Source organism: Eumetopias jubatus, unplaced genomic scaffold (genome assembly GCF_037043125.1).
Source record: "Eumetopias jubatus isolate StellerSeaLion01/CBP00866 unplaced genomic scaffold, mEumJub1_p1.0 scaffold_5, whole genome shotgun sequence".
NCBI classification, from domain to species: domain Eukaryota; kingdom Metazoa; phylum Chordata; class Mammalia; order Carnivora; family Otariidae; genus Eumetopias; species Eumetopias jubatus.
Window position 1 is genome coordinate 120,115,304 of NW_028274811.1, and position 17,499 is coordinate 120,132,802.

Sequence of the window (17,499 nt, forward strand, 5' to 3'; positions counted from 1 at the left end):
TAGGCTCTGTTTGGCAGGAACCCAGTCGAGAACTCCTAGCTGCCCAGAATGCTCTTGGCTGGCTTTCTGAGGGCCACCCCTGCTTCCCACTCAGATCTCAGATTGTCCTCTACTCAGCGTGGCCTTTCACAATGGTCCCATCCCACGGAGTGAGCCTCTGATATCAGATCACCTGACTTGAATTCTCTGTATAGCATCTGTCACTATCTCATGTTTTTCTTACAGCATTTTTTTTCGTCAGTGCCTTTGTCCAGCCCTAGCATATCCTGCACAGGAGAGCCAGGGCCCAGCCCAGCTCATTCTTTGCTCTTTCCTCGGTACCTTGAACAGTGCTGGCCCATGGGAGGTACTGGATAAATATTTCTTGATTAAATAAATGAATGAATGCTAGAGTTTGAGAACAAGAGAACAAATCTAGACTTTTGGGGGGGAATGCATATCTTAAGTTTAAATTTATTTAAAAATTACAAAAATGTCTCCACACAAGTTGTCCATGAAAAAGTTTAAAAGCAGCAACAATGCTCTTGGTTAATGTCCACCAGTTTAACGCAATTTATAAAATTGAACAAAATTTAGATGTGTGTCTGATGCCTCTATAGACACGGGACCCCTTCTTTAGGTCCCTTTCTTTAGGGTCTGGTAGTATCATTATCGGAACACTTTCCAAAGCCTTTTTCCTTTGGACTCTGTGTAAAATGATCCGATAGACTCCCGTGATGGAGCTCCGGGCACCTCTCCCGTGGCTGTTCCGGATGTGCTCTTCTGTAATACCCAAATATTCCAAAGTGCTTTTGACCTCGTTTTCTTCTTCTTTAAGGGTGCTGGTTTCGGACAAATGTTTGGGATCCAGTTGGAAAGGCTCCAGAGGGGTGGGGTAGGGCACCCCTTGCATCCACTCGTTGTTCATGATGGAGTCAATCCCGTGCCTGTCGGTGGGTACGGGCTGGAGGACGCCGCGGATGAGGCGGAGGCAGGGCTCGGACACGTGCGGAGGCACGCTGTATGCGCCCTCCAGGATGCTCTTCTTCAGCTTGGCCACGGTCTCTGCCCGAAAGGGCATGGTGCCTGTCACCATGAAGTACAGGAGCACCCCCAGGGCCCAGATGTCCACATAAATGCCGACATAATGCTCGTCTCGGAAAAGCTCGGGTGCAGCGTACGGAGGTGACCCACAGAAAGTGTTGAGCATTTCGCCTTTTTTACTTACTGTGCTGAATCCAAAATCACCCACCTTCACACAAGTATTATTGGTATAAAATACGTTTTCTGCCTTCAGGTCTCTATGAATAATTTGGTTCTCATGCTGTGGTAGAAGACATAGGGAAAAGTCATCATTTTCAGGGTATAATACCAACATAAAAAAAAATGCATCAGTTGCTTGAAACAGTGAGGTGATGATGGGGTAATAACAGGAGTTCAATGGATGTCACCTTGACTCAGATCTGCAAACCTCCAGAGCTGCTCTGTCCTAACCCTGAGCAAACATAACACCCATACACCCCCCAAACAAATCAAAGATTCTGTTCTTCGGTGGGGCAAAGGTTGGAGTCTGTCCCACACATGTGACTCAGGAATTAGTGCCGGAAATGAGGTCTGGATCTTTCGAAACTGCATGTTCTCAAACACAGTGAAACTAATCCTTCATATTTGAGGCCGTAAATGTTTTTTTTCTGGCTAAGCAGTCTCTTGACTAGGGCTAATACCAAGACGGTTTAGAACCCTCCCCCAACTTTTCAACCATGCTCCTTTGTGGGGGTTGGGGGGGTCAGGGTTCTCCTTTATCTTTATAGAATTCAGTAGAAAGAAAGAGGCTATATTCGGCAAGGTTCTAGCAGCAGGTCCCACTGAGGGTGTCAAGCGCATGCCCCACCCCAATCTCACGTTCTGGATCCAGACAGACAACCTTGGGACCCCTGGCCTCCTTAGTCCCAGGGGATCTTGGGAGATGGTTTAATGTTACTTTGCTGGGCTTCCTGGGGTAAGAATCCAGGCTTTGGAGCATGATGGTTTGGTTAACTCTAGGTTCAACAGTAGCAGCTGTGTGATGTGTTTTCTTTCTTTGTAAAATGAGATACCGACAGCCACCACCTCACAAGATCACTGTGAGGAGGGCGTGTGGTGCTCTATCTGCAGTGCTCAGCAAGGTCCTGGCACGGAGTCAACACACTCCATGAAACCTGGATCTACATTCATGATTCTCTCTTCCTCTCTTCAGAGACCAGGTAACCGGGAGAAATGTCAGGGCACAGAGCTGCAGAGGACTCAGCCTGATTCTCTTCTCCTCTCCCGCCCAATTTCTTTTCTATGGAGGATGTGGAAGACTCTTCCCATCTGTTCTATTGCTCGATGTGGGTCCTGCCTACTCCCTGGCCCTGGGAAAGTTCACGGCAGCATAGGACCACTTGAATGCCAACACCTCAGGTCTGAAACACCCACTGCCATTACAGTCGGGCTCTTCTCTCTTGCTCAGTTTTTTTCCTCCCCTTCTCTCTCCTGATGCCTATCTTGGGTCCCTAGGTCACTAACTTCCCTCTAGTAATTTTTCCAGAAAGTCATTGATCCCAGCCTTACCCCACAGCATCCAGTCAGAGGAACAAACTAGAAACAGCCTCTCAGCTCACACAGAGCCCAGACAAGTGTGTCTTTTCTGCCAGCTGGGTAGAGGACAGCCCAGACTTCTGGACTAATGGAGCCACAGAGGTGGTGGTCAGGCCCACGTGCCAAGCTCCTCTGTGTGTGTGACAATATGGCCAATGGCGGAGAGGGCACAGGAGAACCAGCTCTTGGAGGAACTAGGGCGTGTGCTTTAGGAGTACAGACTTACCTAAAGAAATAATCGGAGAACTAAAGTAAGAATGACATCACCAAGTGTTAATCTGCTGAGCACGGAGGCGGCCAGAGCTGGAGGGATTCACCAAAGGCAAGAAGGGTCTGTATGAGCTGATGTGAGATTGGAGAAAATTCCAGACACAGACAGAGCTGAGCAGGGACATGAAGGGTGGATAGGATTTGGAATGTGAGACATGGTAAGAGGGGAGAGAGCATCCTACACACACAGGCAGGTAGACAGGGCCAAGCAGCAGCGAGGAGCCAGCTCTCTGGTAATGGAGGATGGGTGTGGAGGAATGGCTGTGGCCAGGACCTGGTGAGGGTCATCCCGCTACTCGGAGCAACTCCTGCCAACTGCCACAGAAGGCAGGAGGCTGCCGTGTAACTGGAGATCCCTGGGCGTTGCTTCAGAGGCTGAGAGTGTGATCTCATTGAAGCTTTGGACTAAAGCCTTCTGGGATGCTTGGATGGAGGTGAACCAAAGCCCATGCTCCCACTGTGGGGAGTGTGGGAGCAAGACTCCACTCCTCACCCCCACTCACCATGTGCTTCACGGCAGACACAATCTGAGAGAAGATGAGCTTGCTTTCCGACTCTGAGAGCTTCCCTTCTGTGCTAATTTTTCCAAAGAGCTCCCCACCTCCTGCATACTCCATCACCAAGTGGAGCTTGGATAAGGTCTCCACAACTTCATACAGACGGATGATGTTGGGATGGTGCAGTTTTTCCATGCTGGAAATTTCACGGGATAGTAGCCGTTGGGTTTTCTGGTCTAACTTGGTCTTGTCCAGGATCTTAATGGCCACCTTTTCTGGAAGGAAAAAAAAAAAGTCAGGGGATGTGCCAGTGTTCCTAGGCGCATAGAGAGATTTAGAACTGTAGGGGACCTAGATTGGCCCCTTTATTTCACTAGACACAGAAGGTAAACGGCTGTTCCCAAGCTCACAGAGCGTGATGACAGCAATTCTTGAGTTGAGATCAGTGCTCATCCCTTGGATCAGCGTGAGTCTTCCACGCACAGATTTTGATGCCAACTCCTGCCTTCCAAGGAAGTTTCAGTTTGATCTTTATCCAGTTTTCTGGATAAAGTTAAAGCTTCTTTGCTTAGCCCAGATCAGACCCAATCCACACCCTCTGCCTCCTCAGGCATGACCCCTGTTCAACAGTTCCCACCACCACACGCACAGCTATAGTCCAACTGTTACACAACTGTTTGTCGTTCCTAAAAAGGGACTGAACATCCCTGTCTGGGGCCTTTCCCCCACCTGGATCATGTCCTCTGCCTAGCTCACCACTGCTTCACTGCTTCCCTGTTCTTTATGCAGGTAACTCCTGATGAGCCTTGCGGACTAGCCTCAGAACCAGCCTCTTCCAGGACACTCCGATTCCATGTATTCTCTGTCCAATGATCTCAGCACACTGGCTTATAAATGTTGATTCCTTGTCTGTCTCCCCCTCCTACCCCTTCCTGTGTGGTTATATTTTATCTGATTTTGTCCATGCCAGGCACATAATGTCACGTGCAGGCCACAGCGGCGCTCAGCGTGTGCAGAGTCCCGGGGAGGGCACGAGCAGATGGACCCGCAGGGGGACACGCAGCTGGAGGGAGGGGTTGCCAGTCCGATCGTTCTGGACTGTAGTTTGCTATTATGTATTCAGAGTCCTAAGAATGGCTGCACGTTTTGACCCAGCCATTTCACCTCTGGCAATTAATCTTAAATCATCTGACACGTGTACAAGACAGGATGTGGAAGGAGACTTCTGTGATATTGAGAACAGCATCCAGCAAGACAGAGGGTTAAAGTGAAGTCTGGTTCATCTATCTCTGTAACAGTACACCATGCAGCTATCCACATAATGATGTGGATCTTTATCTATTGAAACGAAGAGATGTTCAATAGAGAACAAGTGAGAAAAGAATACAAATATCCATTTGCATACATTTACATTTATATAAATATACATCTGCATACAAAAAAATCTGGCAACTTATGCACCAAAATGTTTAGATAATAGTTATTTTATTAATAAGGGGATCATGGGGCGCCTGGGTGGCTCAGTCGGTTGAGCATCTGCCTCTGGCTTAGGTCATGATCCCAGGGTCCTGGGATCGAGCCCTGCATTGGGCTCCCTGCTTGGAGGGGAGCCTGCTTCTCCTCTGCCTTTCACCCTGCTTGTGCTCGCTCTCACTCTCTCTCTCTCTAATAATACATAAAATCTTTAAAAAAAATAAGGGGATCATGGGTGGTTTTTAAAAAAATTTTTCACTTACCTGTATTCTCTAATTTCCTACGATAAATTTATACAATTAACATAAATTGTGTAATAAAAGTGGTTAATGTTTGAAAATGATGAATCTACTCCAAAGTGAAACAATTCACTTTTTGGTTCGAATTGGACCAGCCTTTCTATGAGGTGAGGAAAGAAGTTTCCAGGCAAGTAAAGGGGAAAACAGGACTGCAAGACCCCCTTTGACCCACTTGCCAAACAACTGTTTTGAAGAACTTTGGCACAGTGGTTGTGGGCATGAAAACAGATGCGGCTGGTTTGAAATCGGAGCACTGTTGGTACTAAACGTAGGTCCGTTAGCGCTTCCGGAATGGAAAGGGGCAGGGTCCACTGGCGTCTGATGTGACCACACTTGCTCTGGTGGAAGCAATACTGGGGAAGAAGGAGACGAGCCATAAGCGAGCAGAACCCTTGGGGTTTACATAACCTCTGCAGGCAGAGTCCCAGGGACAGACCCCCCCCCCCCCCCCCCCCCCCCGCAGCACACACACAAAGCCCGGGGAGGCATGCCGCCGCCCGGCTCGTGGCTTTTCAACTGTTCAGTTTTTAGGATTAAGATTCACTACACCTGCTTACCAGAAACAGAAACTTTTGGTTTGGGTAGCCTGTTAGGTGAGCTGCTCTTTTAAGGGCTGGAATAAAGAGCTCCATCCTTGAATCTGGCAGATGGCTTGCAGAAGAGCCCGCTCTGGCCCCCCTTGATCCTGACCCCAACTTCTGGGAGGGCGCGCAGCTCCTCTGCTGCTGCTTGGCCGGCGGCCACACACTGTCTCCCACATTGCGAGCACCCAACAACCAGGTCATGGTGCGGTCAGGCTGATGTCACAAGCCTCCCTGGAGCGCAATCCTAGCCTTATTTTTATTCTGTGTTTGAGTGGTTCTTGGCAAGGCTGCAATCCCAGGGCCTGGACCAGAGTAGGACAGGAGAGGAGCTGGGGGGGCGAGGGGAGACTTCTCTGAACTCTGTGCCCTGGGCACAGAGTTGGCCTCACGCTCCTCCCCACCTTCTCCCTCTACTTTGTGTTAAATCAGATTATTGCCATGCTTCATAACATAAATGCATAATCATAGAACACATTTTAAAAAGCCCTGGTATTCAGAATGGTTGCTAAGTGCCAGAAACTGCTCTTCCACGAAGAGCGAGGTCTCCACATCCACTCTTTCCACAAGTGTTCAGTGAGGACAAGTGAGCACCTACCGTGCACCAGGCAATGAAGACACTGTCCCTACAGTCCGGTGAGGGACAGGGATCTTTGAGAAAAGCCCCTATTACAAGTGCAGCCCAGGGGAGGAAGGAGTACAGGCAGCACGGCAAGGCCTTCCTGGGAAGGGACACTTGAGCCGCAGCCACGAGGTGAGGAGGGAGGCCCAGCCCGTGGCCGTGGGAGCCACAGGTGTGCTGGGCCTGAGCGAGGGACGGCCTGTGTGTTTGAGGACGGGAGGGGAGCCCACTATGCTGGACACAGAGAATGAGGGGAGTGGGCCCAAACCAGCCTTGTGTGGTCGGCAGGGTCGGAAAATCCTGGGCCTTGGAGGCGGTTTCAAGAAAGGCAGCCTTTATCTGTAGGACAGTGGCAGACGGTCCACAGTTTTAAGGGAGGGTATGATCATCTGATTTCCGTGTCAGAATGAGTCCTCTGGCTACACTGTGGGGAACGGATAGACAAATGGGCCTGAGAGCAGGTTCGTGGTTTAGGAGGTGATCATGGCAACCCCACAGACAGGACTCTCTTGGTGCTGCCAGGGGAGAGAGAATGGACACGTTTGAGAGTAGCCTTCCCCTTTCTTCCAATAGAGTAAAGAGTCCGACACAGGTCCCGTGTAGTGGGCAACACATTCCTTAAACTAGGACTTGCAAACTCAAGTATCTCGAGAGGCCAGGGTGGGGAGAGGGTGGCAAGCTTATTGTGAGGCGATAGGGAGTAGGTGGGGATGCCGGAGTCCTGGGGAGTACATGGCCCGGTGCAAACTCCACCCAGACAGTTGTCCCTGTTTGGAATGTAGACTCAGTGTTGTCAAATCTGATTTTTTCAAGAGAAGCCAGACATCTGAAAAAAAAATTTTTTTTAAGATTTTATTTATTTATTTGACAGAGAGAGCACAAACAGGGGGAGTAGCAGAGGGAGAGGGAGAAGCAGACTTCTTGAGGCAGGGAGCCCGACGCAGTGCTCCATCCCAGGGCCCTGGGACCATGACCTGAGCCGAAGGCAGACGCTTAACCATCTGAGCCACCCAGGTGCCACAGACATCTGAATTTTTATGCAAATATTCCAATCACTAAGTGTCAGCAACAAATTCAAATTTTTAGACCTCGAATGGACCAAGCAAAATATGTCTGTAGGACTAAAGGGACAAGGGGAGAAAACAGATATTAGAACACAGAGTGCTGTGTAGAGAAACTTGCCGTGAGAGGAGCTGAGACCTTCCTTCCAGACACCCAGCCAGGCTGAGCCAACCTTATGGTGAGAGGCTGGGAGAACAGAGATCAGGCCCTCCCTCTCCATCCTTTGGTCCCCTGCAAGAGACCAAAGCCAACTGGAACCCAGAGAACTAAGGAGACTTGAGGTAGCCTGGGCAGAGGGCAGAATGAGGGAGGAGAGTGGATCTGGAAGGTCGCTGGCAAAGGAGGCTTACAGGGTAAGTGTGTGGGAGGCAATGTGGGCATAAAGCAAGGGGGTGTGCCCCTAGTCTGGGGTCAGGGGAGACTTGGAGGCTTTCTCTGGAATCTGACCGTTAGCTAGAGGAAAGTAGAGAAGAGGCGATGAGGGGAGGTTCTAATGGTAAGGATGTGTAAGAGAGAAGGTCTCGGAAGCAGGAAAGACCTTGATACCTTAGGGTATTTGTCTATATACCTTCTGATTGGCTTTCTTTATCAATAAAATATTTTGAGCACTACTCTAATATATATATATATAAATTATATACATGTACTACTAATATATGCATTTTAAATATATAATCATAGAAATTAAAAAGATAGAATGACAAATAAATATAGATGGAAATTCTAATATTGCCTTCCCTCACCCAGTGAATCATTTTGGGCATCCCCTAGGGAATGCAGACCCTATTTTGGAGACCACTCAGGGTCACCAATGACCTCCAAGTTGCTAAGACTGATGGTCAGTTCTTAGGCTTTATCCCTCCCCCTTGAAGCACCTTTACCACTTGGTTTCTAGGGCAACACACACTCCTGGCATTTCTCCTAGCTCTATTTTGTTTTTTTTTAATTATTGAAGCATAGCTGAATATGATGTTATATTCGCTTCAGGTGGACCACACAGTGATTCAACTTCTACACATGACTTAATGCCCACCTCGGTAAGTAGTCACCACACAACGGTATTACCATAGCATTGACTACATGCCCATGCTGTGCTTTTCCTCTTCATGACTTATTTATAACTGGAAGTTTGTAGCTCTTAATCCCCTTCACCTATTTTACCCATTCCCCATCCTCATGTCTGGCAGCCACCAGTTTGTTCTATTTATTTATTTATTTATTTATTTTAGAGAGAGTGCGTGTGTGCAAGTGGGGAGGGGGTAGAGGGAGAGGGAGAGAATCTCAAGCAGACTCCCTGCTGAGCGCAGAGCCCATGGGGCTCGATCTCACAGTCCTGAGATCATGACCCTAAGATCATGACCTGAGCCAAAATCAAGAATCGGATGCTCAACCGACTGAGCCACCCAGGCACCCAGTGTTCTCTGTATTTAAGAATCTGTTTGTTTTGGGGAAAAAAAAAGAATCTGTTTTGTTTTTAGATTCCACATATCAGTGAAATCACATGGTATCTGTCTTTTCTCCTGCCCCTCCTACTTCCAAGGCTCCTTTGCTGTGTTCTTTTCATCTCTGCAGCCCCTGAATGTTGGCTACCTGAAGGCATCGTCCTTGGACTCCTTCCCTACAATCATTTCCTTAGTGATTCCAGATGCATAAACATGTCTGCCTATATATGATCTCTCCCCTTAGTTGTCTTAGTTTGGGTTCTGCCTGAAGCAGAGCCTGAGGCAGGGATTCAGGTGGACAAAGTAGGTAACCTGGGAAATACAGGTAGAAGAATGAGAAACAGAGATGGGAAAAGAAAGATGGTCAGGAAATGGTGTGTTACCAAGCAAGTTACCAGTCAGACCTGCTAAGAGTTACTGTGCCTAAATATCACGAGAAGAACTGGGATATTTATATATCAACGACTGCCAGTAATTGGTGTCGGCTGCTCTGGGGGATATAAATTTCCGTCTATTTCTGGCCTCCCACGCATGCGGGAAGAGCAGGCTCCAGCAGCTAGAGAGAGCCCAGAGGCTAGGAGATGGTGAGACTGGCACGTGGAGGCCAGGCTCACATGCACTGACTTGGTAAGGTGCTAGGAGACATGATGTGTGTGGAGGCGGGGAGACACCCACAGCACCTGCCGTATATGTGTAATGGATGTGTAACAAGCATGCACAACAGAACATGTTCAATACTGTGCTCCTGATCTCCCCCCACCCCAAACCTGCCCCTCCTACAGTCTTCCTGATGTCAGCAAATGGACACTCTAGTCTTATGCTTGTCTAGACCACAAATCTTTGAATATCTGAGTCCTCTTTTACATTTGACTTTGAATTTGTCAGCAGATCCTGTTATCCCTACCTTCTAGACACAGCCAGAATCCAGCCACTTCTCAGAACCCCACTGCTGCCTTCCTGCTCCAAGCCACCATTCTCTCTCGCCTGGATAATTGCAATAGGCTCCTCACTGATCTCTCTTTTTCTGCCTTTGACCCCTTGCAGTCTATTTTCAACAGAGCTGCCGGGGTGATCCTATTAAAGCATAAGCCAGATCATGTCACTTCTCTGCTCCCTCAGAGGGCTCTGGTTTCACTCAGAGGAAAAGCCAGAGTCCTTCCTATGACATAATGACCCCACATGATCTGGTCACTGCTGCCCCCTGGCCTCAGCCCCCTGGCCATTCCTGGAGTACCACAGGCACCCTCCCTCCTTAGGCTTGCTGTCCCTTCTGTCTGACCACTCTCTCCCCCACATCGGTGGCCAGAGAACGTATTTCTTTCAGGTCAGTAATCGCCCCCTCAGTAAGGCTGTCCTGGCCAACTTATTTAAAATGTGGCCCTCACTGTTCCCTATGCCCTCCTCGATTTCCTTCTTATCACTTATCACTATGTAACAGAGTGAATACTTTCCTGACTTACTTTTGTCTGTCTCTCCCCACTAGAATATAAGCTCCATAGGACAGAGATTGTTGTCTGTTTTGTTCATTGCTGTATCCCCTGTCCTTAGAAGACTACCTGTTACATACACAGTAGGTGCTCAACAAGTACTTGTTGAATGAATGTATGAATGTTCTCACCAGCCCCCCAAGAACCAGGGTGAGTCTTGTCATCGCGTTCTCACCAGCCCCCCAAGAACCAGGGTGAGTCTTGTCATCGCAGAGTAAACTCAATTTGGCACTTGGCTTTTTCATTTACTATTTTGTTCCAGGCACCTTCCATGTTACCATAGACTCTTCAAACCCTGATTTTTAATGGCTGTATAACCTCCCATCCAGCATATATGCTTTTATTTACCTGACCATTCTTATGTCATTGGATCACATCAGTGATTTCTAGTCCTTTGCACTATAAATAAGACCACAAGGAGCATTTTTGGGTTCTAGTATTTCTAATAGTAGACTTATTTTTAGGATGGATTCACCAAAGCCACTAAGTAGCAATTTTTAAAACAAGAAAACAAGCTTTAATTGCTGTTTTAATGAATGTTGTTCAAAGGAGATATTACTTCTTTAAAGTCTGTGGGCCTTCTCTATGAAGCTTGACTCAAGACTGAGTTAGTCCCCAGTCCTGTCTGCCAGGAGGGGACAGAGAGAGGACCTACCAGAGAATACTGCTATGCACTGCTCCCTCGAAAATCTCTTCCCTGCCATTTCTGGGTTTTCATGAGAAATTCTATACTAATTTAATTCACCAAATACTTCTTGAATAGTTATTATTTATAACCCATATGGGGAAACTCTAAGGATCAAAATGCTACAATGACACCAAGGAGCCTGTAAGCAGAACACCCAATATTTTCACTATTTCCTGGATTTGTTAAGCCCCGAAGTCTTATTTCCCATTCATACTTTCTTCTGGGCTCCAAGGTGGCTGTTGGACTCCATGACCTTCATGTTCCTCCAAGTCAGTGCTTCCAAAACTTTTTTTAAAGATTTTATTTATATCTTTGACAGAGGGAGACACAGCGAGAGCAGGAACACAAGCAGGGGGAGAGGGAGAGGGAGAAGCAGGCCTCCTGCTGAGCAGGGAGCCCAATGCGGGACTCAATCCCAGGACCTGGGGATCATGACCTGAGCCAAAGGCAGATGCTTAACGTCTGAGCCACCTAGGCGCCCCCAGTGCTTCCAAATCTTTACTCTCAAATCCATTTCTTCTCCTACAGTCACTCTTCACTGCTGAGTCGTTAAAGCTGGAAACCCGGGGGTCACCTTCAATACTTTTTCTCCTTCCCTGTTCTTACCCATGTAACTCACCACAGGGTTTTCCAATATTCTGAAATAGTTCTCAAATGCATCCCCTTTTCTCCATCTTTTCTGTCACTTCTTTTTAAAAAAATTTTTTTGTGGGGTGAACAAATCTTTTTTTTTTTTAAGATTTACTTATTTATTTGAGAGAGAGGGAGAACAGGGGGAGGGGCAGAGGGAGAGAGAGAATCTCAAGCAGACTCCCAGATGCCCGTGGAACCCAACACAGGGCTCGATCCCACGACTCCAAAATCATGACCTGAACCAAAATCAAGAGTCAGAGGCTCAACCAACTGAGCCATCCCGGTGCTCACCTGTCGCTTCTTTAGTTGAGATGGACATCATCATTCATCTGGACAATTAGACTAATATTTTTTCTGACTTCTCTGACTTTTGTCATGCCCCAACTTCAATTTGCTTTCCTCACTGAAAACTCATATAAATCACTTGTGTAAATTGCTTGCTTAAAGCTCTTCAGTGGCTCCCCAGTACCTAAATGACAAACCCCAAATATGCAAGAAAACTCTCCATGATCTATCTAGTCACTGCCTGCATCACCCTCTGTGTCCCCCTTGCTTAATTCCTTTTAAATCTCCAAAGACTCCATTCCCTGGCTCATAGCTCCATGCCCTTCATAAACCTCAAGACCTACTATGAGCCTGTCCTGCTCAATGACCCTTTCCTTCTGCCCTCAGGCACGGCGGAGCACACTCTTTTGGCCTTACCCTGTGGCAGCACCTACCAATTATATCCTGTCTCTGTGACCTACTGTGAGTTCTTAACAGCCTAGAACTGTATCTTACTCATCTCTGTAAGGCCCAGAACAAAATATGGGCCCAGGAGAGTTCACTGTATTTTTAAAAAGGAAGGTGGCAGGGGCATGAATGAACGGATGAATAAGTAAATTGAGAGAAAAGAAGGGTTCTAGAAATGTGAGACCAGAGTGACAGACAGGAAGACCAGGGAAGAAGCAGCCAGGAAGGACAGCAACAGAGAAAGGGACAGGCACCCGCGGCCTCGTCTACTTTTGTTTGGGACAACAGATGGAACATAAAATATTCAGAAGCTGAGTGCATCATCTCTTTTGAGAAATTTCTAATCAGCTTAAAAGGGGACTCATAGCTGCCCTATCAGCTTGCAAGGCCCAGGGGAATCTGAGCTGGTAGCTATAAAAATAAACTCCAGCCAACAGGGGCCTCTCCTGGAGCCTTCTTTCTAGAGATCCATCCAGAACAGCTGGGGCCCTTTAAAAACTACCGTCCTGGGAGCTGCTCCCGGCACCCAAACCCTCTGCTTTCCTGGGAACCCCTCCACTGTCTCATTTAGGCTGTCCATTTCCTAGACAACCTGATGACAATTCTGGATCAGCTGGCTTTGAATGGGGACCCTATTTATACAAGCTCTGTCAAGCGACACCATCTGATGTGGCAGGCAGTGGGGCAGCTATTTGAAATGCCCAGCGTGGCTTTCTAAGCCACTCACAAAGCCACTTCACTCTCTTTCCCCTTTCAGTGGTGAAGATTTTGGAGGCAGGTGGCATCTATCTTTCCATCCCAGTCAGCTCAAGGTGGCCAAATGTCCCCCCTCCTTCTCTCAGCCAAGTCTCCCAGTCTGAGACTCCACCTCCCAGTACCTGAGCACCCCCTCTCTCTCCTGAGCCCTCACATCCGTTTGCATCTGGGCTCCCCCCTGCCCCCTTCTCAACTGCTTTGTCACCTTCCTGCTCCTTCCTGATTAGGGGGCTCACCAAAGGCAGAACCGCAGAAGAGAGGAGGGGTGCAGCTCTAGGACCAGGCCTTTATGGGATGGGCCTACAAGTGAGGCCCAGGATTCATTTCTCTGTTGCTCAGTGACCCGCCCTTGCGTTTTCTGTTGCTTAAACTTGCTCGCTGACCTGATTTTCCCACTGCCTGTTCTTTGGGCCCCCCTCCCCTCTTCTGCACTATGTCCCATAGCCAGAGGGTGACACTGAACCTTTGACAGTAGGGCTACGCTGTGGCAGGTCGGCAGTGAGGAGTGCATGTGGGTGAGGCCACTGACGCACCCAGTTTGCACAGCAGGAAAATGCCATGTTCTCTGGAACTCAGGGAGCTAGGATTCAGTTAATTTGCAATACCGCAGATGAGAAGCCTGTGGCATTCGAGCAGGAGGTCACTACGTCAATCTCCATTGTTGCTGCTCGTCTTTCTTCTGCCCTCCTCACTGAACAGGCTGTCTGCAGACTCAGACGCTTGCTCCTGGCTTGTGATTTCTCTACTCAGCCTGTTATTGTCTCCACGGCGGACGTGTCCGTCGATTTGCTGTGCTCTCTACTACTCTCCCCTCCCAGAGACACTGGTTAGGACCTCAGGCTCTGCTGACACGGCTGTCGGGCGCGTCACCCTAGAGGCTGCCGCTGACCTGACGTGGGCGTGCCCTTGAACTCAGCGGTGGCCTCTCATCGGTAGCCTGTCATCGGTTGGCTGGGGAGCAATCACATTCTCTCTCTTTAAAATGGGAGCTGGCCCAGAATGAAACTAGTGGTAAGGAGAAGGGTAATAATGCCGGGAGACCATGTAAACATGGGACTGGCAACCACCATTCCTGGCCAGGAGTCCTGTGATAGCTACACAGAGAAAGCCGCTCTGCAGAACGAAGTTTGAAGATGGAACACTTTCATCAAGGGAAGTAGAAATGAACAACCGTGAGGACCCAGAGAAAGAGGAGATGGAGAGAGTACGATCTTGCCACTCACTCCGCTTCCCTGCTGTGGGTGCACAGAATTCCCCTGTCCACGATGCCCCCCTTTCCACGTGAGCTAATTTGCGTAGCCTTCTGTTCCATGAACCCAATGATGTGTGACTCAGCAGGCCCAAAGAACCTAGACTTTTCTGAAATCAGACTAATAATAGCATTTAATGAATATTTACTGTGTGCTCTGTCTAAGCACATGGTAGATATTCAATACATTGCATGTTTAAATTTTATTCATGAAGAAATTGAGGCACAGAATGATAAGGTCACTTGTTTGGTGTCACGCAGCAAGAGATAAAAAGACCACCCAGGTCTCACTGATTCCAAAGCTAGGATCTTTCCACAATATTTATTGCATGCCCTTCTGCTACTTAAAGACACAGCTGTCACTGAGACCCTGAACAGGGAAAAGGACTGGCAGAAAGGAGGCTGCAAGATGAACCCGCGCTATTTCTGCAAAGCAGGAGGACTAGATGAGGTCAGTGCTTCCCAAAGTGGAGCCTGTAACACTCATGGGGTGCAGAATGATTTTCATGCAGGGAAACTGCCTTAAATAGCACTGAATCACAGCATAAAAACATCATCCCCATTCGAATTATTCTTTAATTCTCCTAAGTAAGGCAAAGAGAAAGTCTCAGATTGGTTGTTGGTATGTTTTACTTTCTATTACTTGGCGATTTTCCTTGACAACTTCTTGAAAGTTTCTAATTAGCGAGAGTCAATCTTAGAAGTTCTCACCATACACACAAAAATCCTAACTCTGTGAGGTGACAGGTGTTTTAAGGAACCTCATTACAGTAATCATTTTGCAATATATACAGATAGAAAATCACTATGATGCGTATCTTAACCTACCCAATGTTACATGTCAATTATGTCTCAATAAAACCGGGAAAATACATAAATAAATAATAAAACTTTTACATTTTTGCATTCTACCTGTTTTTACCATTACCTTCTATTCATAGCAAGTGACATTGGTTTTTCATTATTTAAATAATATTACATTTCCTTTTGAAGTAAGTTTATTTAAGTAAAAAATCAAGTTGTACCAATGATGGTTACTCTGTGCCATACACGTACTTTGCATGTCATTTCTGATTTTCCCAACAATTTTAAGAAAAGAATCATTATCTCTATTTTACGGCTGAGGCAACTAGGGACCACAGAGTAAGTGCCCAGTAAGAGACTGAAGCAGGAGGTGAAACAAATTTGCCCGATTCTGAAGTGCCTGTTCTCTGCACTGCCCCATGCTGCCTCCTCACCACTGGAATCCAACACCTGAACCCACACTCGGGAAACAGCTCCAAGTTGGCCACACTCGGCGGCCTTCGCTCGGACTTTCGCCTCACAGCCTCTCTGCTGTACTGGACACGCTCTCCTTTCTGGGTTCCTCTCCCAGTTTGCCTTTACCCACCTTCTCCTCTCCCTGTGTCTTAGCTCCGTCTTTCATTCTTGCTCCAGACCACGGGTCCCAATCAGATTCGTGTTACAGCACTAGATCTACCTCTGTGGGTAAAGTCAGCGCGGTCCCTGGCTGCATTCTGTACGTGAGGAAGCGGAGGCTCCCAGAAGCACTGGCATTTACCAGGACAAGTCAGGTGAGCAGCCGAGACGTGAGGACGTGTGGACCCAGACACTTGGGCTCCGAGCAAGATGGAAGGAGACTTGGAGCTCCAGTGATTTGGGAATATGTGTACACATGTGTGTGTATGTGAGAGTGCTTTTTATGTAGGGGCCGAATGTAGGGATGGGATTGGGGGTCAGAGGAGAAAAGAAAAAAAAGACAACTCTAATATAAAAGAGCAGCCCCAGGGACGCCTGGGTGGCTCAGTCATTAAGCATCTGCCTTTGGCTTGGGTCATGATCCCAGAGTCCTGGGATCGAGCCCCATGTCCGGCTCCCTGCTCAGTGGAGAGCCTGCTTCTCCCTCTCCCACTCCCCCTGCTTGTGTTCCCTCTCTCGCTGTGTCTCTCTCTGTCAAATAAATAAATAAAATCTTAAAAAAAAAAAAAGCGGCCCTGGGTTTATGGTAGCAGACTGGGGCTAAGGTGAGAAAATGTCGGTACAGAACTCGCAGGGACAGGGGAGTCTGTGGGCTTTAGGAAGTTGGTAAATTATACCAAGTTGCATGTGTTCTTTTCTGCCTTACAACTCCCTTATGATCATCTCCAGGCTTCAGCTAAGTTTCAGGTGACATGGGGAAGTGCCCACACCAGGCTGGGCCAGCAAAGGGCTGCTGGGCTAGCAAAGGGCTGCTGGGCTGTCTGCATAGTTCTTGCCTGAGGCCAGAGTGGTGGGTGCTGCTGGTCTGGGATCCAGAGTGTCCACAGCCAAGCCAGCATGGGTCTTTGGTAGAAGCAAGGAGCCAAGCAACAATGAGAAGTAGTACAGAGTAGACCAGAACAGAGCAGGTCCTGAGATCCAAAGCCTTTTCCCCAAATATAACAGAAGTAGCAGCTTTGGGTAAGAAGGGGGGTCTGAACCCTGCTATCCACTGACTGTGGTGACCTGGGAAGTCTCCTGTGCCATCCTGTCTCTCTCTCTCACACACACACACACAGAGGTTATAACTAAGGACTTGGGGGGCGCCTGGGTGGGCCAGTCGTTCAGCGTCTGCCTTCGGCTCAGGTCATGATCCCAGGGTCCTGGGATCGAGCCCCCTATCAGGCTCTCTGCTCCGCGGGAAGCCTGCTTCTCCCTCTGCCCCTCCCCCTGCTTGTGTTCCCTCTCTTGCTGTCTCTGTCAGATAAATAAATAAAATCTTTAAAAAAAAAATAAGGACTTGGAAGACGAGTTGCCTGGGAACCAGCCACACCCCACTCCAGTTCTCCAAGGCCTAAACTGGAAAGGACAAGGTCCCCTCAACGTTGAGTGAGTTCATCCACATGGTACAATAGGAGAGTTTTTAGAGTTAAAATCTTTCAAGGTTGAACTGCCGACACTATATTTAACTTCTTTGGATCTCATTTTTTTCTTATCTGTAAATGGAAATAAAGATACTGACCTCACAGTGTTCCTGTGAAAATCAACTGAGGTAACAATGGAAGGTGTGTGACCCTCAGGGCCTCGGTGATGTCGCTTCACCTGCTGCCCTGGTCCTGGCCTCCTAACCCCTTCCCCAGACCAGCTCCCAA

The 17,499-nt window shown here is 48.1% G+C and overlaps 1 protein-coding gene across 2 annotated transcripts in view; it reads right to left on the bottom strand.

Annotated features, from left to right (window-relative positions):
• Window positions 1-433: 433 nt before the first annotated feature.
• The window catches only part of NIM1K (NIM1 serine/threonine protein kinase), a 63,449-nt gene continuing 46,383 nt past the window's right edge, over window positions 434-17,499 (bottom strand). For both annotated transcript variants that reach the window (XM_028098116.2, XM_028098117.2), the window contains exons 3-4: window positions 3,372-3,640; window positions 434-1,303 (exon numbers count right to left, since the gene is read on the bottom strand). In XM_028098116.2, the coding sequence (XP_027953917.1) occupies window positions 554-1,303; window positions 3,372-3,640 (1,019 nt within the window). In that variant the 3' untranslated portion in view covers window positions 434-553. The remainder of the gene's footprint in view (window positions 1,304-3,371; window positions 3,641-17,499) is intronic.